The sequence below is a fragment of the Dendropsophus ebraccatus genome, chromosome 1, assembly GCF_027789765.1.
Source record: "Dendropsophus ebraccatus isolate aDenEbr1 chromosome 1, aDenEbr1.pat, whole genome shotgun sequence".
Lineage (NCBI taxonomy): Eukaryota > Metazoa > Chordata > Amphibia > Anura > Hylidae > Dendropsophus > Dendropsophus ebraccatus.
Genome location: NC_091454.1, coordinates 75,294,722 through 75,319,614, shown reverse-complemented (window position 1 = coordinate 75,319,614; position 24,893 = coordinate 75,294,722). Strand labels below are relative to the sequence as shown.

At 42.8% G+C, this 24,893-nt stretch overlaps 2 protein-coding genes across 3 annotated transcripts in view; one reads left to right on the top strand and one right to left on the bottom strand.

Moving 5' to 3' along the window:
- The window catches only part of PARPBP (PARP1 binding protein), a 29,390-nt gene extending 8,643 nt beyond the window's left edge, over positions 1 to 20,747 (bottom strand). Inside the window, exons 1-4 of one of the 2 annotated variants that reach the window (XM_069973468.1) lie at positions 20,698 to 20,747; positions 9,352 to 9,507; positions 1,986 to 2,213; positions 82 to 180 (exon numbers count right to left, since the gene is read on the bottom strand). In XM_069973468.1, the coding sequence (XP_069829569.1) occupies positions 82 to 180; positions 1,986 to 2,213; positions 9,352 to 9,501 (477 nt within the window). In that variant the 5' untranslated portion in view covers positions 9,502 to 9,507; positions 20,698 to 20,747. Of the gene's footprint in view, positions 1 to 81; positions 181 to 1,985; positions 2,214 to 9,351; positions 9,508 to 10,220; positions 10,535 to 20,697 lie in introns of those variants that run through there. The other variant, XM_069973460.1, reaches the window with a different exon arrangement.
- NUP37 (nucleoporin 37) overlaps positions 10,353 to 24,893 on the top strand; it is a 30,443-nt gene continuing 15,902 nt past the window's right edge. Inside the window, exons 1-3 of the mRNA XM_069973479.1 lie at positions 10,353 to 10,456; positions 17,790 to 17,967; positions 23,520 to 23,644. Of these exons, the coding sequence (XP_069829580.1) occupies positions 17,812 to 17,967; positions 23,520 to 23,644 (281 nt within the window). The 5' untranslated portion in view covers positions 10,353 to 10,456; positions 17,790 to 17,811. The remainder of the gene's footprint in view (positions 10,457 to 17,789; positions 17,968 to 23,519; positions 23,645 to 24,893) is intronic.

The window sequence follows — 24,893 nt, the reverse complement described above, 5'->3', positions numbered from 1 at the left end:
GCAAAATAAGAAGTAGTTTATCTACCTAAAATAATTCTCAGAATCAAAAAGGAGCAATGTTTTCCCCCCCCCATTAGTTACCTTAACAAAATCCATATTATGTTTACATGGTGTTGAAACAGATAAAGACTTGTCTGCACCTTCAGATTGATGGCCAATGAGAAACTCCTGTAACTGGACCTGTTTAAAAATACAATTTGAAATATGTATAACCATGTCCTGTGTTTTAAAAGCACGCTGTTCTGACTGGGGAGAAGGGGGGCTACAGCCAGACACCTTGTGGCTGCTCATCTTCCCTCAGAACAAAAGAATCTGGCACACTGAAAGTGGGGATGGGGGGTGTTGCAGCCAACATTATGGCTGTCCGTGTCCACTTTGCGAAATGCGGACAGTAAATGCCTGTCCTGGACTCTTTCCCCGCACCCCATGATGTATCTATGTGCTGTAAGCGGGGAGACAGTTTAAATCTCTGTGGCTGTCAATACAGTGCTGCTGAGATTCAAACAGTTTCCCCGCTCCCTGCATGATATTGAGACCATGCCATGCAGGGAAACAGTCCAGGACAGGCATTTACCATCCATGTTTCATGGAGCAAACACAGAACATGTGAATATAATTTGTATCACCAGCTTGACACTTAAGAAGTCCGGTTAAAAATTTTATTACAGTATTGTATTGCCCCCCAAAAGTTATACAAATCACCAATATACACTTATGGGAAATGCTTATAAAGCGCTTTTTTCATTGCACTTACTACTGCATCAAGGCTTCACTTCCTGGATAACATGGTGATGTCACGACCTGACTCAGGGAAAAAGGCACTTTATTAGCATTTCCTGTAAATAATTGAATAACTTTTAGGGCGGGTTCACACTACGGAATTCTCAGGGGCAATGTCCGCGGAATTCCGTCAGCTGTCCGCCCGCACGGGCACACGCTTTTCCGCCGGCTCCATAGACACCATTCTATGGGCCGGCGTATTCCGCTGAAAGAAGTGACATGACACTTCTTTCAGCGTATAGCGGAATACGCCGGCCCATAGAATGGTGTCTATGGGGCCAGCTGAAAGGCGGCCAGATGTGCGGGCGGCCAGCTGACGGAATTCCGCGGACATTGTCCGCGAGAATTCCGTAGTGTGAACCCGCCCTAAGGGGGAAATACAATACTTGAGTAATGAAATTTATCTGGACTTCTCCTTTAACAGCTGGGATTGTAAATACCTGAAGAAAACAATCACTGGCCTCAACAGTCACAAAAATAATTGTGTGCGTTTTCATTACTTTTTCCTGTTTCATGCTGGTAGCAACCTTTTTTTTTTTTTATGTTTTTGTGAATCTCAGACAATCCTCTTCAGAAATTCTATAGCATTTTCAGCAAGCCTCCTCTTGTCCTTCCCTGGGTGTTGTCCTGCAACATCCCTATCATTGCAAACTCCTATCACAATTTACATACAAAAAAAACATTTTCAGATGCAAATTTTTTTTTTTATACACTCTGTAGCTGCTTATGAAACATATCTTTATGACAATCCACCCTGTATACAAAGGACATGCTGCTTGCAATTTAAAATAAAATGTAGTTGATGTACTAAATTCTTTCCAAAGTGGTAAAAACATCAATTCCATCTGAAATTCCAAACTGTTTTATGAAAGAGGAGTAGTTTCGAAAAGTATGGCCAACCCCAATTATCATACCTAGACCCCACAATATATCATGGAACGATTGGTCTGGGTGGGAGCTATGAATATGGCTCAGGGGACCCTTGTTTGGGACCAGATTAGGGTGCATTTCATATATCCAGCTGTAGTGGTGATTATACTATTTCATTCAAATGTTAGTAATGAATGTTAAAAGAGGCTTCTATCTTTATGTTGGCCATTTGTTCGGCCTTGAAGCTCAGCCTATGTTAGGCACACAGATTATATGCCTTTGTTTTTTTAAAAAAAGTTTATTTTTCAATACAAACTGTTTTATGGTCTACTCACAGAAGAAAAGATAGTTTCTTTCAATGAATCAGATTTGGAGAATGCTGCATATAAATCAATGAGATCCAATGAATTGCTCTTTTTTAGAAGCTGGTCATACGTTCTACTGACTGAATGATAATTCGGAGGGGCTGGAATGTTCTCACTGGCCAGTCCAAGCTTATCTTTTACCAAGTGTTTCCACGTTAGCAGGACATCACTGAGAGAAGCTGTATAGCCATTGCCACTCTAGAGTTGGAGAAAAAAAAAAAAAAAAAAAAAAAAAAACACACAACAACTGTCAATGAGGGTTTAGATTATCATGCAATTGCAGAAAAAGACTTTCCTTAAAGTCCTTAAAAGAGAAGTCCGGCCAAAATTATTTTTTTATATGTTATTACTTATGGAAAGTTATACAATTTTCTAATGTACATTAATTATGGGAAATGCTCATATACTGCTATTTCCCTTAATTTAGTGTATCAGGAAGTGTTAGAATTATCTCTGAAGCAGTGACGTCACGATGAAAGGTGTAATTCCTATGGAGTGTCCAGCAGGGGGCGATCTATATATAGAAGTCAATGAGTACCATTGACTTCTATATATAGTGCGCCCCTGCTGGACACTCCATAGGAATTACAGTGTATGTAATGTTATGTTATGCACTGTACTTTAGTGACTTCATGAATACATTTATGGAATACTTTGGGGAGCAAGTGTCCTTGCTCCCTAAAGTATCCCATAAATGTATTCAATGAATACATTTGCAGGGCACCGAGCAGGGAGGGAGAGAGGTGCAATCTACCTCCCCCCTCCCTGCTCGGTGCTGGGAACATATACAAAGTACTACTCCCCCATTATCTGCAGATAATGGGGGAGTAGTACCTTTTGCTATCCCTATCACCGCCCGCGCCGCCGCCACTCACACAGGGGCTGCCTTTCATGTCCCCCTCCTTCCGCATCAAGCTTACTATCACGCCGCTGATTCCCCGCCGCCTGCTCCGCTCCTCACCACCCGCCTGCTCGTTCGCCCACCCGTTCCTCACACTATCTGGCCGCCGCTCTCTGCTCTTGCATGCCGGCCGCATCAGCCCGCCCCCACCCCGGCCGGGAGCACGGCGCTTCCTGGTGTCCCCGGCCGGGGTGGGGGCGGGCATGCAAGAGCAGAGAGCGGCAGCCAGATAGTGTGAGGAACGGGGCGAGCGGGTAGTGAGGAGCGGCGCGGGCGGCGGGGAATCAGCGGCGCGATAGTAAGTTTGATGCCGGGAGGAGGAGGGGGAGCGACAGGGGACATGAAAGGCAGCCCCTGTGTGAGCGGCGGTGGCAGCAGCGCGGGCGGTGATAGGGATAGCAAAAGGTACTACTCCCCCATTATCTGCAGATAATGGGGGAGTAGTACTTTGTATATGTTCCCAGCACCGAGTAGGGAGGGAGGGGGGAGGTAGATTGCACCTCTCTCCCTCCCTGCTCTGTGCCCTGCAAATGTATTCATTGAATACATTTATGGGATACTTTGGGGAGCAAGGACACTTGCTCCCCAAAGTATTCCATAAATGTATTCATGAAGTCACAAAAGTAGAGTGCATAACATTACATACACTGTAATTCCTATGGAGTGTCCAGCAGGGGCGCACTATATATATAGAAGTCAATGGTACTCATTGACTTCTATATATAGAGCGCCCCCTGCTGGACACTCCATAGGAATTACACCTTTCGTCGTGACGTCACTGCTTCAGAGATAATTCTAACACTAAATTAAGGGAAATAGCAGTATATGAGCATTTCCCATAATTAATGTACATTAGAAAATTGTATAACTTTCCATAAGTAATAACATAAAAAAAATAATTTTCACTGGACTTCTCCTTTAAGATTAAAGGATATGTGTCAAGATAACTTATTGGTAAAATAATGTATACGTATTACATTGTTTTTAAAGAATTTTTGGTGCCTTTTTTTCAAATTTTCCATTTTATTGTCTATATCAGACATGTCAAACTCTGGCCAGCGGTGCCGTTTTTTTGACCCGCAGAGGAAAATCAGTTGATTTTTTACAACTGGCCTGCCGACAGCACAGATAATTATAATATGGGCGGTCCAGACAATTTTATTTTATCATTTTATAGTCTTCTGCAGGATGCACCGGCTCAGGTAGCAGGTGTGATGTCAGCATGCTGCCTGTGCCAGGACAAGGTGCCACCTATTACAACTCACTTCTAGGCTGCAGGACTAACGCTGGCTGCAGCCTAGAAGGGAGATGTAACAGAGGGCAGTGGTGAACTATGGATAGGGAGCTTGTCAACAGGTAAGTAGGGGGTGTTATAGAAACATAGAAGATTGTTGGCTGAAAAAGACCACCTAGTTCATCTAGTCTGCCCTTTTAGTATTTCCTTTCTTATTACAGATATATGTTTATTCCAGGCAGGTTTAATGTCAGGTATTTACCAACCACATCTGCTAGAAGTTTGTTCCAAGCATCTACCAAGGCTTTCAGGTTGGTAAGCAGCAGCTCTGACTAGGACTCGTGAATTTAATCAGGGACAGATTCAGACTCCAGGTCCTTCATAAATGGCCAGTTTATTGATCACACTGGTGTAAAGTAGATCTGGCTCAGGAGCTTCTTCCTAATGCCCTACATGATCCTGGGGCAAATTCTGAGTAATTAAGGCAAAGACATAAAGCAGATTCTCCTCTGTGTGTTGGCATGTGTGCAGTGGATGCAGCCAGTCTCTGGCCACCATGTCCTGAAGAACTCAAAACTAGACTAGATGGACCAGGTGGTCTTTTTCTGCTGACAATGTTTCCAACTGACATGCACCATACACAAAAGGAAAACTTCAAACAATGCCAGATCCCTGTGATATAGAGGTCAGACATAGGCCCAGATTTCAGTTCTCTGTCAGCATCCGCTCTCCTGAATCATTATGGCTCCACATATACTACCCACTCAGCCAGTCAGTGACTGCAGCTGTGTCCCACCTCACTCACTGATTGGCTGAGTGGGCATTTCTGAATGGGGCCATGACATCACAGGATCAGGAGCCCGGCAGTGACCATGAGCCCTAACACTGCACTGCAGAGGCACAGGGATGGGTAAATAGGGCTTTGTTATGATCACACCACCCCCTGCCCTCGCTGAATTTTTCACTGTTGCCCATAATACCCCTTTAATCTCTGCCTCTCTCTCTCTAACACACACAGAGCCAGCTGCAGCCATAGCACACATAATCTTCTCCCAGAAAGAGACCACCACACAGACTTTTTTTTTAAAGCTGCAGTCAGTCTCAATACATTTTTCTGACTCCAGTGAAAACTAGCTCCAACTTCACAGCCCTGGCATCTACTACTCTTTCCTAATATGTTTTATGCCTTACACCCTCCACCATATTTGTAGCAGTCTCTGGATTCTATTTTATCAATATCTCTTTATAGGTGAGGTCTCCAGAACTGGACACAGTATTCCAGATGTGGTCTCACTAGAGCTCTATACATTGGGATTATAATCTCCCTCTTCCTGCTGGTTATACCTCTATAAGCTATACAGCCCTATACAGGGCTGCATATGATTTGCTTTCGCTACCGCCTGGTTGCACTGGTGACTGGCCCTATTAAATGGGACACTTATCATGCGAATTATCATTATTTTGTTTGAATTCAAATGATAATCGTGTGTGTAAATGCAGGCAATGACAAATCGTTCATCATTCGTTTAGTGCCGACACCTAAATCATTGTTAATCATTCAATGTAATTCCACATTTTTCCTTCCTTTGCTGGGATCAGATGGAGTAAACAATTGTAGTAACAATCGTAACTAATGACTGTAGTTGTGTGTGATATAGCGAATCATTTCAGGTTTACGATAAAATCTTGTTTGCGATCTTTCATTGTTAAAAATCGCTTAATCTAATAGGACCCTTAGGCTGTCAGAAATCACTACCCCATAATCCTTCTCTTCTGAAGTCTTTACCAAAACAGAACTGCCGATATAATACTCAGAATTCCTTCTTCCCAAATGCATGATTATGCATTTGGTAACATTGTTTGGACCACTTAGTAAAGCTAACAAATTTTCCATATTACATATGACACCTCCAGGAATGTCAACCCTATTGCACACTTGTGTGATCAACAAAGAGACAAACCTTCCCTACCAAACCTTCTCCTATGTCACTTACAAACATATTAAAGAGAATAGGTCCCAGAACAGACTGTTGTGGCACACCCCTTGTAACAGGTCTCTGCTTAAAATACATATATGCTATGCATGGCATAACAAGAGCACAGAGTCTTGTGACTGGATTTTGACAGTGCACCCTTGATTTAGGAAGTACAATGTACTCTCTAGTACTGCAGATGCCCCGATCTACCCCTCCGCAGCCTCCCTAAACACCCCAAATATAATCTGCCACTGCAAAACAGGAATGGAGGTCTATAATGCATGGCAGATTTTTAAATGCAATTTGTTAATCTACAATTCTAGCAAAGAAAGTCTTTTCACGGTTAGTTATATTCTTAGTTCACATAGACTTCATATCTGCCATCAGTCAACATCGTTAAAATGCTGACCTGGACATCTTGGAGAGCAAACTGGTATTTTTCCACAGCCTCCTCGAGACCTCTGGTCAGGCCTAGTTCTTGAGGCCAGGTTCTCCTCACTGCCAATTCACAAGGCAACTTCCAGAGGTCTGGCACGTTTAATAAACCAGCAGTTTGGTGGCGCCAAATCTGACAGATTGTCAAATATTACTGTATATATCATGCACCCGCTATATTGTTATAGTACTAAATATATAAAAACCCAAAAAAGAAGAAGTATAGAGATAAAAAGGAAAAATCAACAATTTACTGTGATTAGAAAAATGGAATATCTGAGAAAGTCCTAAAAGTATTGATCTTCTGACAAGTGGTTTTACTTTATTGGAAGGGTTTATCTTGGATCAATAAACTATTTGAAATCCCCATAGGAAACACAATCCAGATAACAATGACATAACAGCACTTTCTATTATTCATAATAGCAACCACTGGTTGAGAGAGACAGATTTTGTGGGACAGTCGGAGCAGGGATTTGCTCACGAATACAAGCCAGCTGGATCAAACATGGGGGAAAAAGTTCAAAAAGCCCAATGTTAATTCAGCCATGGCCATAAGCAAGATTACATTTCACAAGCTTTTCTAAATAAAACAAGAACTTAGCTAGGCAACTGTGACATGTTCTTTTGTATATCAAACACTTCTCACAATCTTATATGGGAAGAAAGAATACGAGACAATGCCTACCCCCACCTTTTTAACAAAAAACAAAGCTATTAGTGTTAGATAAAAGGAGGAAAATTGGCTTACATCCCACTTTCCATTATCAATTAGCAGCTTATAATTAATCTATACGATGTCTTAAAGGGGATTTACAATATAATTTAAAAATGCTATATGCTGCCTGCTAGGGCTACAGAGTCATAGACTACACTGAACTCACCTGGCCCAGGGAAGCTGGTGCCTGTGTTAATTTACACACATGTACTGTGTATGATGCACTGTCCCACCTCTCCTGATAAACGTCCAAACCGTAGTCAATCTTTATCAGATGCAGCATGTTCAGAAGGTCATCGGGAGAAGCAGAATAGTGCACCATCACGGAAACAAGATGGACCAGGGAAATGGAATCACTTCCATTTGACCACAATATGTCATCTAATGGTGGGGCCAAATATTATGGGAGCTCAACTGTTGCATGACAGGAGAGTCCCTGTACTAACTACCAGGAGCAAAGAAACTTTTGATTCTTGTATTTTTACACCTTAGATGCTGTGGTCAAACCGTAACTGTGGCATTTAAGTGGTTTCTGGACATCAGTCACCCCATCAGCACAATTGTGACACAATCACTAGGATGCAGATGGATTTCCATGACAGCAGGGGGCCTATTGAAGGCCCCTAGCCATGTCATCTCTTTCAGCCTAGTAGACTGTATCACACCTCAGGTGGAATATGACTCTAATGCCATATATATCATAGTATGTTCACACTACAATGCAATATTGACTGAAATTGAAGTCTATGATGGCAAAACATTGTCTGTGATTTTAGGTTGTGAATAGGGATGAGTGAATTTACAGTACTAGCAAAGCGCTTTACTAGGCTCGTCCGTCGGCTGCCTTTTAACGCCATGCCACCCCTCTCCGGGTGTCTGGAAAAGCTGGAACCAGTCCTGGGAAACTGGGAGAAGTTTCCCAGGACTGGATCCAGCTTTTCCAGGCACCAGGAGCAGCAAGGAGTTCTAAGGCAGCTGACTGACAAGCTGTCAGGTGAGCCTTGTGGCCGGTACTTCATGCCTGCCAAGACGTGATGTATGGGACCCGGGACGTAATCTTTCCAGCAGGTGTGACGTCATGATGCCTGTGGGAGGACCCGTCCCTACGGCTCGAAGGATGGGGTCAGAAAAAGCAGTATCCACAAAGCTTGGATTAGGAGTGTATGAGTTTTTTTTTTTTACTGAGGCATAGCAAGTAGGGGCTTAGTAGTATGTGGGGCATGGCAGGGAGCCATTATTACTAGGAGCAGAGCAAGGGGGATATTATTACTGTGAGGCATAGCATGGGGGACATTATAACTAAGACAGGCAGAGCAAGGGGTACATTATTACAATGAGGGAGCATTACTATTAAGAGAACTACTGAGAAAACTGCATGGGGGAATTATTACAATGAAGGGCACAGTAGGAAGTATATTAATACTATAGAGGGCACAACAGTTGGCATTTTTATGAGGGACACAGCATGGGCCTTATTACTATATAGAGGGCACAGCAGGGTCGTTATTACTATTGGGGGGGAGCAGTGGTGGCATAGCATGGGGCATTATTACTATACGGTGTGCACATTAGGGGGCATTATTCCTATATCAAGGGCATAGCGGGGGACATTATTACTGTAGGGGCACAGCAGGAAGCATAATTACTATGTGAGGGCACAGTAGGAAACATTATTACTATGTGAGGGCACAGCAGGGGGCATTATTACCATATAAGGGAGAAAGGGAAGAAAGTTGCTAAAAATGTGCGGCCTGGGCCAGATGAGGTGGAAAAGGGAAAGTGCCGCCCCAAATCAAAGGAGATGTCACCTGTGAATAGCGTTTTTTTTATATTTTATAGAACATTATTTGTTAGGGGTGCCCCGACCTAAATCCCCAAACCCCCCCCCCCCCCCCCCCAACGGGTGCCCTGAGATGGAAGAGCTTGGGAAGCACTGCTCTAATAGAATACAGGCAACTATACAGACTTTAGTAAAAGAATAAATAACTAATTCAAGGTGGAGCAGAAATTTTTTTTTTTCTTGTAAAGAAAGTTGGGATGAATGGCAGCAATACAATGTGATAACATCTTACCTCCTTATTGACTTCAGCTATGGCTAACTGCAACATAAGCAGCATATTATCTGCTCCGCATACTGTGGTTCTCTCACATTCGCACACAAGAGACCACTGTCGTCTGAAACATTTGATCAAATCTAACACGTTGCACTCAGAAGCAGCCATTGTAACCTGGAAGAAGATGCAGATTTGGAGATCAGTTTTATAATTGTGCATCGCAATCTTAAAGTGTCACTGTCAGTTTTTTTTTGCAAAAATCAATAGTACAGGCAATTTTAAAAAACTTTGTAATTGGGTTTAGTTATGCTCAGCCAATTGCGGCTGAGCAGCTGATGACGCGGTATAGGGGGGCCGGAATGAGGGACGGCTGGAGCGGTCCAGCCGGCCTCCCGAAGACGACGTCATTGTCACAAGATGGCGGACGGGGGGTCAACACAAATGCGGTAAGTGCTGTAACCCCCCCCTCCCCCAAATCTCTGTTTTGGCCTCCGGCTCCTCTGTTATGAATACAGCCGCGAGTACATCACGTGATCTCCGGCTTTATTCATTCCTAAGGAGCCACCGGAAAGTGGCAATTGGCTTTTTCCGGGCAACTCCACAGGAATGAAGAGTCGCGGGGTCACATGTTGTGTACTGTATGAAAAAGGAGCCGGAGGCAGACACAAACTATATGAGGCAGAATTCTCCATTATAAGTATTGGGATGTATGTAGTCTGCACAGTGGGAGCAGAAGATTGCACACTGAGCCCAGCAGCAAGCCTATTATTATCATCATGTACTGGGGGCAGCCACTGGGCATTCCCTCACAGTCAGACCTGTGTTTCTGTAGAGCAGGTGGACAGTCTTCCACCAATACCCAGCCCCCGGCTCTCCCCACTATATACCTGCGTCCTGGGGGCCAGTGCCGTCACCTCAGCGCAACCTCCGCCTGTGCCAACCACCGTCTCAGCTGCAGTAACTGCCGCTCGCCTTCTCACACATAAACACAGATTTAAATGCTGCCTACGTCACCACAGCACCGACCAATGAGAGGACGCGACCCAGAACCCGGAAGCAGTACGTAGTCTCAGTGGCGTCACGTTGTGATTCTACAAATCGGCTGGCGGGAGCAGGGAGCACGGTGTGTATGACTGCAGGCGGCGGGTTGGGGCAGCTTGTTGGCAGAGGATTGATAAAGTTATCAAATCTGCCCAATAAATGATGGCAACTGTAAAGCAAGGAAGTGTACGCCTGAGGGCTGTATTGTGGGGGTCACGTGTGGTCCGTGTTACCTGTCACTAGTAGCCTACAGATAGTCTGCTTCCCTCACACCTATCACTAGTACTGGGACCTGAGGGGCTGTGTATACCCCTGGCTGGCTGGGATTTGTTGTGTAATACAGGTGCAGCAATGCTTGTGTTATGGCCGTCTGTCAGTCAGTCATGGACTTCTTATTTGTGTTGGAAATCCCCTACAGCAAATGGGGATCAGAGGACACCCTATTTATTGTCAGCTCTTAAGGTGCATTTACACAGACAGATTAGCCAAAACCAGGAACAGACTATAAACAGAGAACGGGTCATAAAGGAAAGACTTCAGATTTCTCCTCTTTTCAGATCCATTCCTGGCTTTGGCTTCAAGAATCTGTCAGACAAATCTGTCTGTGTAAACGCACCATCAACAAGGCCAGCTGCAGATAAGACTGCTGTGTGCTCATCTGCTGTGTAATGCTTGGGTTAGGAGAGCTGACCTTTACAGAGGGGTGCGGGACCATAATAGCCAATGTATACTTACCTGTCCCTGTGCCCCCACAGCGCTTCATCACTGATCACAGACCCCTACTGGCTTCTTGAAGCTACTGCAATGTCACAACCCAGTTAATACAATACCCGCTCAGCCAGTCGGGGCGACAGGGCGGGACACTGCTGCAGCCACCAATTGGCTGAGCGGGTACTTTTCCTCAGGTCGTGACGTACTAGGAATCTGCAAGAAAATGATGTACTGCGGTAGTCATGCCATGACCCTGCTCTGAACTGCTGCGCTCCTGGCTGCTAACACATCACATCAAATTTTGAAAAATTGTAATGAAAAGTGATCTAAAAGTCGCATATACGGTAGCAAGCTACCAATATATAAAGTACAGATCAAAACCTTACACATAGACACCATAGACCAAAAAATAAAAGCGTTATAAGCATAGCAGTTGAGAAATTTTAAGAACTTTTAGGTTTTTTTTTAAATGCCTATCGTTGTAATCGTACCGACTTGATAAAATGTCAGTTTTACCATAGGGCAAGCGTTGTTAACACGAAACCTCCAAAATGAAAACAAATAACTTTTTTTTTCACCCTCACTGTGCAAATAAATTTTTTCACGTTTTCACAGCATAGTTTATGGAAAAATTAAGTATGCCAGTGCAAAGTACAATTGGTTTCACAATGGTTAAAGCAACTCTGTACCCACAATCTGACCCCCCCCCCTTAAAACTTTTAAACAACTTTTAAACTTACACCCCTGTGGCTTAGAATATCTGTGCCCTAACTTTGCACCACCCCTTGGTCCCTCCTCCTCACCCTCTTTATTATTAGGAATGCCACTGGAACATTTTCTCCATGCTGAACATTTGCACAGGTGTCTTAAAGCGACTCTGTACCCACAATCTGACCCCCCAAACCACTCGTACCTTCAGATAGCTGCTTTTAATCCAAGATCTGTCCTGGGGTCCGTTCGACAGGTGATGCAGTTATTGTCATAAAAAAGTAATTTTAAAATTGCAGCTCTGTGCCCTACGGGAGTATCTGTGCCCTAACTTTGCACCACCCCTCTGTCCTCCCTCCCCGCCCTCCTCATCATTAGGAATGCTTCGGGCAGATTGTCTATTATTCACCACCTGTGTTACCACAGCACATGGGCTGGATTGTTAAAGGGGTAGTGCAGCGTTTCAAAATTATTCACTAAATAACACACATTACAAAGTTATACAACTTTGTAATGTATGTGAATGGCCCCCTTCCCTGTGTTTCTCCCCCCACCCACGCTAGACCCGGAAGTGTGATGCACTATACTCACCTCATTCGTGTCGACCCCCATTTTCGGGAGGCCAGCCGAACCGCTCCATCCGTCCCTCATGCCGGCCCCCCTATGCCGCGTCATTAGCTGCTCAGCCGCGATTGGCAGAGCATAACCTGTGTCCTGTAACCCCGCTGGCACCGCCACCACCATCAACGCTCCCCCCAGCGTAGCTCACAGTTGACCTTGCCGCTCAGCTGAATTCATAAGGATAGGAGTTTGATGGCGACTCTGCGGCACTGTCACCCATCCGCCAGGTGGGGGTGATAGATGTCGTTAGCAGTGCCTGCAGGGGGAACAGGATTGTATACATGGGGGGGCAGTGTCTGACCTGCTTCACTCTGCCTCCCTCTGTACAGCAATGTCAGTACTATTAGAACTGCTCCCAGTAAAAGTCCCAGCAGACCCGATGGTCAAACACACTGGACTGACATGTGTATCACCATCGGGTGCGCTGGGACTTGCAGTTCTAATAGTACTGACAAGGCTGTACAGAGAGAGGCAGAGTGAAGCAGGACCCAATAGCAGAGCTTGGAGAGGTATGGGAGGCGTGCCAAGCAGGTAGGGAGTGCCCGGGAGCCCAAGGAACACCCTAGATCATGACGTGTCAGCCTATGTCTCGACACAAAATGGCGTCCAAGGCTGAAAGATGATCTTGACTTCCAGTGGCCAGCGGGACCAGGGAAAGTGGGGTAAGATGCAAGAATTGGCTACCAAAGTATATTATGAAGTTATATAACTTTACATGTGGGGAGGGAATGAGGGGAAACATTTTTCACCGCACTACTCCTTTAAATGCTGCAGGACCCCCACCAGGTAGTTTCCTGAGGAGCGAGGTCCGGAGGTGGCTTCATACCGCTGCCTTTGTCTGGAACCGCACATGCATCTGAGACATGTACGCAGTTTGATAATGTCATGGGCAAGAACATGATTTTTAAGACTTCCGGGGACAGATTGATGCTTCAGTCAGGTGCCAAGATTCAAAAATAGGCAGGTGTGTGACTCCAGGGCCCTTACTATGGAGACCCCGGTTGAGACTCGCTGAACTTCTTCAGGACTTCGAAGCAGTGCGGACGATACCCACATGGGGGTTGTGATTATGTATCATAATGTTATTTCGTCTGACTGATGATATGTTACCTGTTTTTAGGAGGAGGAGAAGTCTAAAAGGAATCAGGAATAAGAAATGTGTGGTGTACAGGGTTAAACTTGATACATCTTATTCAAAGAATTTACTTCAGAAATGTATTTCTGAAAAGGATTGCTTTATGGTGGTGTTAGGGCCCTATTACACAGAGCGATAATCGGGCAAATTGGGCTGATTATAGCACTGTGTAAGGCTAGGTTCACACTGCGTTTTCAGCATCCGTTTAACGGATCCGTTTTTTTTTAACGGTCAAAAAATTAGTGTCAACAGTTCTTTATTGTGCGTAAAAAAAAAACGCATCCGTTTTGATTCGTTTTTTTTTTTATAATGGAAGACAATGGAAAAACGGATCAAAAACGGATGCACACAAATGCATCCGTTTTTTGCAATCAGTTTTTTTGCAAAAAACGGATCCGTTAAACGGATGCTGAAAACGCAGTGTGAACTTAGCCTAATAGAGACAACAAATCAGACGCTGAGCACAAGAGAGAAGACCAGGAGCGGGGAGAGGTAAGGTATCAGGTGTTTAGGCAAGGACTGTATGGACATTGCTAGCAATGTCCATGCAGCCCTTACTGCCCAATTATCAGGCTGTCTAATAGGTCCAGTAAACAAGCGCCGATCTAGCAGATCAGCGCTTGTTTACTAAAATGATTGGGCCATGGTCGGCCGCTGTAATAGTACCCTTAGACATAAAAGATGTCTATTACCGTGTACCCATCCACCCAGACTGTCAATCGTTTCTCAGGGTGGCAGTGAGACTACAGGGCAGCTACTTCACTTGCCATTCCAGACATTACCATTCTGTCTGTCCATGGCACCAAATGTTTTTACGAAAATTGTGGCAGAAGTTCACCCTTGTAAGGGAGAAAGACATTCTTTACCGTCTACTATCCTATACCCCCTTGGTGGAATCTCAAACTAGGAGCAATTCAGGCTAGAGGCATTAAGGAGGCAACACTTTTTGGGACTGATCCTAGATTCCTCCTGTTAAAAGGAATTCTTTTCTGACTGATCTGTTTTCCTCTGCTGACCTATCCTTTGGACGTAAGGTTCTCCAAGTGTTGGTCTCTGTAATCTCTCTGTAATTATAATTACTACCCTCCAGTAATTTGATTTTCCGGAGTCCATGACAGCATTACCGACCTCCAAGGGTTCCTTCATGGTTTGTAATAGATTTATGTGGTGTGCTAAAACACAACATAAGGGACAAACTACCTCCTTCCCTTGGACATTATCTGGACTGCAGGTGTATTCTCCCAAGGACAGGAAACCACTGAAGATAGATGGGAGGTTCCACCATTTTGTCTTTGTAAGTTTCCTTTCCTGGGGGCAAACACTCTCTACTGGTGCTGTCATGGACTCTGGCAAATAAAATTAACAGGTGAGTAGTAGTAATCATTTTCTAAGCATGGACAACCCTTTTAAATCCCATAGAGCTACTGTAATATATAATTTTGTAGTACACTGTAATCTAAGTACATTGTAATCTAATAAATACATCACAAATGTTACATAAGGGTAACATGCTTTTGTCTAAAGAAGAGGTTTATTACAAGTGCAATTGGAAGTGGCTTTAGTAGGCAAAACATCTAGGTGACTACAATTGTTCTGGATTACACTGTTGTACATTCTATTTAAAGGATAAAAAAAAGTAAATTACTACCACTCCCTGAATTAAAATGTATACCAGCATAAAAGAGATCAGGCTCAAGTATACTAGTTTTGGTTTATTAAAGGGAACCAATCCGCACCAAACTCGTTGTAAAGCTAATAAACATTGTTAATAATGCTCTTAACACAGTGCCCAAACATATTTGTGTATCCCGAGTCCCAGCCAGCAAAACCCTGAAAACATACCTTTATTCTTTCATGCACTGTATGCTAGTGTTATTGATGAAGACACTGTGTCTCAATGATCTCGGCTGCTGCAGGGTCCTGGAAATGCTTCCGGCGACACTAGTACAATCGCTCAGACTGCCCCTCTGACGAACTGAGCTGTAAATCTTGTCCAGAGAGGCGTAATTACAGCAGAATACAGTACAATGACTGTGACTAGTTGAGACCCAGTTGGAATTAATACAGCACGGGAAAAAATAAAGGACATTTTTAGGGTTTTGCTGGAAATCTGGAAACACGAGTATGTTTGGGCACTAGATAAGGAGCTTTATTTACAATGTTTATTAGCTTTATAGCGTGTTTGGTGTTGATTGGTTCCTTTTAAAGCCTATGGAGACACTGTGGTATACCCTTTAAATACTTTTTTGATGATATTCCTGACTTCACAAGTTACATGTGAATAGTTGTAGAATACATATTCCTTGCATAGCGTACAAACTTAAAGGGGTATTCCAGGAAAAATCAATAAATTGCTAATGCAAAGGGTTAACCAAGGTTAACCCTTTCCTAATATACTTACCTGTCCTTTTTTGGCCCCCCAAGATCTCCGGTCCGCTCATGTGATCTTCCAAGTTGCGACTCCCGGATCCTCTGTCCTTCCGGTCCGGTGACGTCACTATACCCGGCCTGCGTCCGCTCTCCATCTCAGCAGCAGATGTCACACAACAGCACCCTGCAGGGACCCCTCACAGTAACCTGTTGTACAGTTAGCCGGGTGCTGATCCCCCGGCCCCCTTCTCCTATATCATTGCGATCCCCCCGGCCCCCTCCTTCCTGTATCATTGCCACCGCAATCCCCCCGGCCCCCTCCTTCCTGTATCATTGCCACCGCGATCCCCCCGGCCCCCTCCTTCCTGTATCATTCCGGCCCCCCTCCCTGTGTAATGATTGCGATACACAGATCACTCACAACCACCCCCTGGTGTAAGTGTGTTGCAGCGCTAGACCCGATCTCGGCGCTGCTATCCTCAGCTCAAGCTGCTATCCTCAGCTGAGTTGTATCAGGGCAATTGACAGGGGCTGTGTACGGAGCAAGAAAGGAATCTCTCCTGCACTCACACAGAGCGCCTGTCAGCTGAGGATAGCAGCGCCGAGATCGGGTCCAGCGCAACACACTTACACCAGGGGGTGGGGGTGAGTGATCTGTGTATCTCAATCATTACACAGGGAGGGGGCCGGGGGGATCGCGGTGGCAATGATACAGGAAGGAGGGGGCCGGGGGGATTGCGGTGGCAATGATACAGGAAGGAGGGGGCCGGGGGGATCGCAATGATATAGGAGAAGGGGGCCGGGGGATCAGCACACGGCTAACTGTACAACAGGTTACTGTGAGGGGTCCCTGCAGGGTGCTGTTGTGTGACATCTGCTGCTGAGACGGAGAGCGGACGCAGGCCGGGTATAGTGACGTCACCGGACCGGAAGGACAGAGGATCCGCGAGTCGCAACTTGGAAGATCACATGAGCGGACCGGAGATCTCCTTGGGGGGCCAAAAAAGGACAGGTAAGTATATTAGGAAAGGGTTAACCTTGGTTAACACTTTGCATTAGCAATTTATTGATTTTTCCTGGAATACCCCTTTAATAGTCATCTTTGTTTATCTGTGAATTAAAAAAAAAATCCAAAATGGGGAACACAGTTTTCTTGAGACTGGTTTAAAGTGTTGATGTCGTTTTATATATTTTTTTATATATTAAGCAAGTTTGCAAGTTACATTCATTATTTTATTTTTAGTTATGGAAAACTGTTTTCTGACTTTTTTTTTTCTCAAAAAACAGGAAACAGTCAGAAAACAGGAAGTCCTGTGCTTCTCAGGCCATCTGAGCGCAGAGAAGGCAGTCATGTGACTGGTGGACACATTGAGCTGTGACTCTGTACTGCCCGTAATTCCTGTGTTTAGTCTGTTTTTTACAACCAGCACAAATCAGAAAATCTGCCTTCAGGAGACTGGACCTGCAAACTCGCTTTATATCTACTGTTGATTTAGATTTTTAAAGTTATAACAACAGTGACACTTTAAGACCTCATTCGCAAAATTTGTGCCTAATTGCGGATCCGGACAAATTTAAAGGACACTGATTTCAATGTGCCTATTCACACATCCACAGTTTTTGCAGATCTATGAATAGGCAGTGTTCCGTACCACAAAGAAAAGGACAGGTCCTAGTAAGGACCCACAATTGTGGCATGGGTCACTGTCTAGGATGTAGTGATCTAGACCACTATGGAGGCACAAAGCACAAAGTGAATGAGGCCTAAATAGTCTATATAGTTCATGTATAGTTTATATTAAAATTTGCCCTTGAGTTTTGTGAATTAAATATAACAATTTATTAAAAGAAAATGTTTCTGATATTTCAGTTTGGAAGTAATAGAGCACAGAATGAAACAAGACTCGGCTAGAAATGCAACGTACACAGTGGACTGCGAGGACTTTGTACATGTGGTGGAATTCAATCCCTTCGATTCGGGGGGTGTAGGATCTTTAGTCGCCTATGGTGGTAACAACTATGTAGTTGTTGCTTCTTGCCGATTTCAGGTAGGTGCAAAGTGGCATTTGTACAGTATACTGAAATACTAAATAAACTGTTCTTATAAAGCTGTTTATAAACAGTAAAACAAGTAATAGACCAACATAACAAAGTGAATTTGACTCACCAGGATTTGGAAAGGAATATATAAGCCTTCGGGATAAACTTACAGGTCTTATGACCAAGTCACTGGTCATGCTTATGGGATTCTGTTTTAAACCACAATTGACCACAATCAGAAATCCATCCTGCTGCAACCCTATTTTCTTACATAAGCTGTAATGCAACACAATTCAGGAAGTGTGACCTGTGTCAAGGCTGTGTAGCCTTAGCAATGAGTGGGGTTTAAAAGTATGATTTCCTCTTTCCAGAACCCCAACACCCAGGGACATGGAGGGAGACAACATTTAGTACATTCATTGTAATAGTCTGTATAAACTCTGTTAAGCCTAATGACTGAGTAAGGGTCCATTTAGACGATGAAGATTTGTCGACCGGAAGTGGCCGCTAAAAAGCGCCACTCGCCAAGCTCAGCCCACGTATGCAGTGCCTTTACACAGCATGACAAATCCAGCTGTCAGTCATTCTGGAGGAGGTGGGGCCTGAAGACAGCAGCCGGATGGGAAAGCAGGAAGAACAGGATGCTGGATCTCAGCTGCACTCTAGGTAAGTATGCACTATTATATGCATATCTGTACAGTCGCTTTACCTTTATCATTATCGGCCTCACATCTCCAGTTTACATAGGAAGATGTGCAGCAGATACCAATAAATTTCAAAGCAAGTTCTAAATACACAATCAGCCAAGGGTCTGACGTCTTCCTGGTCCTCAGTTCATTTCTGTGATTTTACACGGGCCGATTGGGATTCTTCAGTGCTTCTAGCTGATAACTGACTTGTGTAAAAGGCCCTTAATAATCTCTATGCACAATATTACTTTGTGCAAGGAGAAAGTCTTTAATGATGTCAGTGCTCTCTTCCAGTCCTCATTAAACAAAGGATAAACATCGCTTTCCCTTCTTGCACAAATAGGAGCCATGGCAGATTCCCAAGCCTTACGTGAGATTAACTGAGGTATACCCATCTGGGACACTTAGGATATATCCTGTGGATATGCCAAAAGTGTCCCCTAGATATGGATCCCTCCTCTGGGACCCACACCTATCTTCAGTTCGAAAGTTCCCTGGCCCACTATAATTCTCATTCGAGATGTTAATGAGTTGGCGGCTGTAGTGATTAATGCATATTAGAAATGTTTCAAACTATATGAAATTGGGTCATGGGACAACTCCTATTCACCTCTTCCATCTTCTCTGTTCTCACACCTCTTCTGTTACTATATCTGTTGCATGATGGATACCACTGGCACCTGGCAGACCCCACTGACTTACAGAATGGTCTATCTGGTTTCACTAAGGTATCCACCATTTTGACGGGAAATATTTTTTTCTTGTCTCGTTTAACCATATCTGCAGCAGAGGCCTTTGATGCAAATATAATCAGTAAAAAAAACATGCCACAATGCCTTTTTCTTGTTTTTATTTATTTTTTTATTAATTTTTTGTAAAGTAGACATTTAGCTTGACATCTGTGAATTCTACAAATGTATACTTCAATGATGCAATTCTCTAGACATATTAATGGAAAGGTAATGTTAAATGTCAGAATGGACCACAAGAGTTCATGCCAAAAGAACACTGCCTGCCATGTTCCAGGACATATCAATAGGAGAAACTAATCTCAAGGGGAACGCCGTCTTCCTGAGGTCATTCATTCTGCTCAGTGTAAAATGTGTGTCAAACCTTTACATGTGTGAATGAGACATTTCGGATGTTCTTGAAAATGTTCAGTTGACTTCTTTATTAGTCCCAAATATGCAGCTCTAATAACACAGGGCTGTGTGGAACAACACAGGCTATTTCTAGACTACAGAGCCAAGTAGAACAAGGGTTTTCTCAGCTTTTAACTCCTAGTCTGCTAGAGAAAGTCTCAAGACACCTTTTTATGTCAGAAACCAAAGGAAAAATGACATATCTGAATACTCCTGCAAGTACTGGATGAGGGGGCCTATCTTTTAGGCGGGAACATGGTCACTATCTTGAAAGTCGTTATATTGTGTCAAGGGCAAGTTTTTTCAATTGGAAGATGGCCATGTAGCATATTGAAGAAGACCAGATATGTCTCAGAAATCAATTGCCACAATCAGATTTGTAGTATCACTTATGGTTTAACAGTTATCAACACAGAAAGTTGCAACAAACAAGAATGTTTCCTGTGATACACAGGTATTTGTTATGTATGTGTTATTGGTGCTGAACATAGAGCATCACAGGGAATGTTCCCGGTCGTTGGAGCTTTCTGTGTTGACATGCTACACTTTTGATTTACTCTGTACTTTAGTGTATAGTGGTATCACTATGTACATGTTTGAATAGTGGAAAATACTTGCATAATTTCATGGGTAGCTGATAATGTTCTACAGTGATCCATGTGGACTGAGAGAATATCATAACCTTTGCTTCTATTCAAGTATTTAAGTCATCACATTCCCTAGTAAATACAGATTCATTAGGTTACCATAGATTGCTGAGAACAGTCTGCCATGTATCTAAGATCTCACACCTCATTCAGCTTTTATCAAACAAAACTGTAAAGCTACTAAAATCCTTCAAAAATCCATATAAATATAAAGCCACATCTTTTAAAATGTATTGAATTGGCACCAAAATTAAGCTGACCTGTTGTGAGCGCGGAACACGGAACGTGTGAATGTGGCCCAAGTCCTCTGCTAGTCCTCCTGGGGCTGCCTGACTTGCCGATCAGTTTAGCCTGCCTACATAATGATAATGGATCAGTTCTGTACATAGGTACTGCATCGATCTCCATTGTCAGTCACATTGCTAATAGAAGTCCCCTAGGGGAACTTCAAAAGTGTTGGCAAAAAAAAGAATTTTTTAATGCATAAATAAACTTATCCACTAATAAAAGTTTAAATCGCCACACTTTTCCAATTTTTCAAATTAAAAAATGCAAGAAAAAAGATCAAAGATATTTGTAATTGTCGCATGTGCATTTCCCCGAACAATTACGTTAACACATTCCTGATATTGCATGGCAAACAGCATCTGCACAAAAAAGGTCCCAGAAAATATGGAATAAAAAGTGATAAAGTTACATATATACAGTACAAAAGTACTGTAGTACCCAAATACAGATCACAGCCCAAAAAAAAGACACTACAAAGTACAAAGATACAAAGTACAGTTGGTCCTGCAAAGGACAAGAGTTATGGCTTTTCAAATGTAACAAGGAGAAAACAAAAACCCCAAAATGAACAATGGCTGCAGGGTTGAGGAGTGCAAGGGAATCTGTCATGTTGAAAATGCAGTCTAGTCTGCAGGCATCATGTTTTGTAGAGCAAAATGAGCCGTGGGAAATGTATTTTCATTTATTCATGTAAAAATGTGACTGACAGCTTTCACTACATGCACACACATATATACAGATAGCTTTCAATTACTGAGAAGAACCGCCCACTTGACTACTTAGTTAAGAATGGGCAGAAGTTTACATAAATGATAAGTTATCCTGAATCCTTACCACACAACTATATATCTGTCTGCTCAGCGTTATCAAATGCATTGTCTTTGTAATAGGATTCCTTTAACCTCTTAAAGGGGTTGTCTGTCAATATTACATTTTGGTGGGCAAAGTATTTTTGCTTGCCCGATTCCCCCATAGTTCTTCAGGTACCAGCCGTTCATCAGTTCCCTGGGTATTGAGAAATGGTATCTTGTTGTTGCTAATTATCCTGGTGGAGCAAGGGTCAGGGGACTTCTAGGGGGTGGTTGAAGAATGCAGACTCACAGAAATCTGCAACACTTGTCTACTGCATCAATAAAGACAGCAAATGTCAACATATCTGACCTATAAATTCTTTTTAAGATGGAACCCTTTAGTGCACTGCTCTTTACAAAGTAATAAAGGAATTAGACCATCTCATGTTTCAGGAAAAGAGTCCCCCTGCTTTGCATCCCCATTTGCAGTTCAGGACTGTGAACCCCACTTTGCCAACACCAGAAAGGAAGCTGAGATCTTTCCTGCTGCCACTGTGCTTGCAGAGCTGACATGGTAGGGACACTGTTTACCACGGAAATATCTGCTGACTAGCAAAATAACAGCCATACAGTTTAAAGGGGGCATAAGGTTGTTTTGGCTGGAGCAGACACTGGTATCCTTTGTTTTTATAGCAATAGTTATCAGTCAGATTATAAATCTCACTATGATAGTTTTTGTGGGGTATGACTCTACATTTTGATGCAGTGTTTATTGCATTATTGCTAAAAAAGAATATATATATATATATATATATATATATATATATATATATATATATATATATTTTAAGCAACTTAAACAACAGTATCTAAACTAATCTAGTAATACATGTACTTGGTGGATGCTAGTAACTACAGTATATTCATGCACACCATGCAGCAATAAATTTGACAGGTAACACAACATTTGAAGAGTCAGGAACATCTACACATTAGGATTCTCTCGGTGACATTCATTGTAACTAGTTATGGTTCTCCACAATTTGCCACTATACTCAGTACAATACAACATTATGTCTTTGCTGCAGTAACTATCTCCTCTGTACATACAGAGCAATAGATAAACCAGTGCTATAAAAATGACTTTTCCTGAAGACAGATTACTACGTGGTAAACAATTGTCATTCTCTACGACATTTGTAAATGTCTGCTGCTTAAAATATCAAGGCATAAAAAATGACAAACTCACCATTCCATCTGTAGCTTGCGTAAGGTGCCAGTACTGTGTTCATTCTGCTTAGCTTCATTTACTATGCAGTCTTCATGCATATTTTCCTTTACGCTCTGTCCCATAATCTGGGTTACAACCTAACAGTAAACTGCACAGTCTTCTGCCCTTCGTGTAGAGTAGAAAACAAACTACAGTAGTGGTGGAGGTGACCTGTCTATGGTGCTGCAGTGTGAAGTGTTGCACAGAACTGTGCTTTCTGTGGGTAAAAGTCGCAGTAACCAATCTATGGGTTGCTTTTTTTTTTGTAGCCAATGGGATCTGATAATTGCTGCAGTGTTATGCAACACGTCATAGTGTTGGATGATTGACCATTTAGGCTAGCATCTGCATCACAGAAATAAATGTGAATATCATATAGAAAGGGCAATTTGGGTATACATTAGGGGGTCTGCAATATAACATGTATATTTATGGTTAACATCTACAAAATGAACACTGATGAGGGTCTGTTTAACTCCAATATATGCCTCTAATGTTTGCCACTATACAAGCATACAGTGGCTTACGCATCTATAGACTCTTTTTTTTCACATTTGTTTATTACACAAGAAAATAATCAGATTGTTCATCCTATTATCACTCATTTAAAAGACCCTTTTGTGTTGAGCAAATTTTACATTTAATGCATTAATTGTAATCCTACTTGTGTTATTTTAGTTATGGAAAGTTTCTTTATAAAAGTAACTTTTATTATCTGTAATTTGTAATATAGGAAGAAGATTCTACTGTAGATGGTATAGAGTTTAAGATTATCAAAACATTTCACCATGGAGCAAGAGTCGATGCTATAGCCTGGAGTCCAGAAACTAAATGTGATGCTTTGCCTCCAGTTCTAAGGTACTTCTCTTTTAACTACTTTATTATATTAAAGGGAAGCAATCATAACTTTTATTTTTAATATATTTATTTATATAGCAGCCAGTCAAATTTAAGATCCCATTTTAAGACCGCTTTCACACATCCGTTTCTTTTGTCCGCATTTGCAGATCCACAAATGCAGACCCACTTATTTCTATGGCCCCTGTACATCCGTAAGTGTTATGGGTCGTGATTCGTATCGAAAAAAAAATCACCTGTTCTTAAAGGGGTTATCCAGCATTGGGAAAACAAGGCCACTTTCTTCCAGAGACAACACCTCTTGTCTCGGTTCAGGTGTGGCTTGCTATTAAGCTCTATTGACTTCAATGAAACTAAGGGTGCCTTTACACAGAGAGATTTATCTGACAGATTTTTTAAGCCAAAGCCAGGAACAGACTGTAAACAGAACAAGTCTTAAGGGAAAGACTGAGATTTCTCCTCTTTTATAATCCATTCCTGGCTTTGGCTTTAAAAATCTGTCAGATAAATCTCTGTGTAAAGGCACCCTAAGGGCCCTATTCCACCGGACGATTATCGTTCAGATTATCGTTAAATCGTTCGAATCTAAACGATAATCGTTCGGTTGAAATGCAGTAACGATTAACGACCGAACGAGAAATCGTTGATCGCTTTATAAGACCTGGACCTATTTTTATCGTTGCTCGTTCGCAAAACGTTCGCAAATCGTTCGCATTGAATAAGACATTGTTCGGTCGTTCGCAATAGATACGAACGCAATAGCGAAGAAATACGGAAGAAGAAACGATCGCAATTACGATCATAAGTAACGATTATCGTTCCATGGAAATGAGTGAACGTTTTCAGGTCTTTCGCAATAGCGGTAGTTTGAGATCGTTAATCGTTAACGATTATGCTAACGATAATCGTCCGGTGGAATAGGGCCCTTAGTTGCACAACCCCACCCAAATGTGGAGACAAGAGTCTGGCTGTGTCTAAAAAAAAAAGTGGCCCTGTTTTTCTGACACTGGATAACCCCTTTAATGAAGGGGTCTGTGCTATTGCAGAGGGTCAAGATGCACATCCATAGTCTTGGAGCTATGGAGAAAGCTTCGGATGTGTGCATGTGGCCTTAAAAAAACTTTTACCCCTTAAATAGGGAGTGTTACCTAACCCCTTAGTGACCGCAAATACATCTTTTTAATGGCGCTCACTGAAGGGCCTTATACCGACAGTTATGCTTTTTTATGACAGGGTGAGAATACGGTAA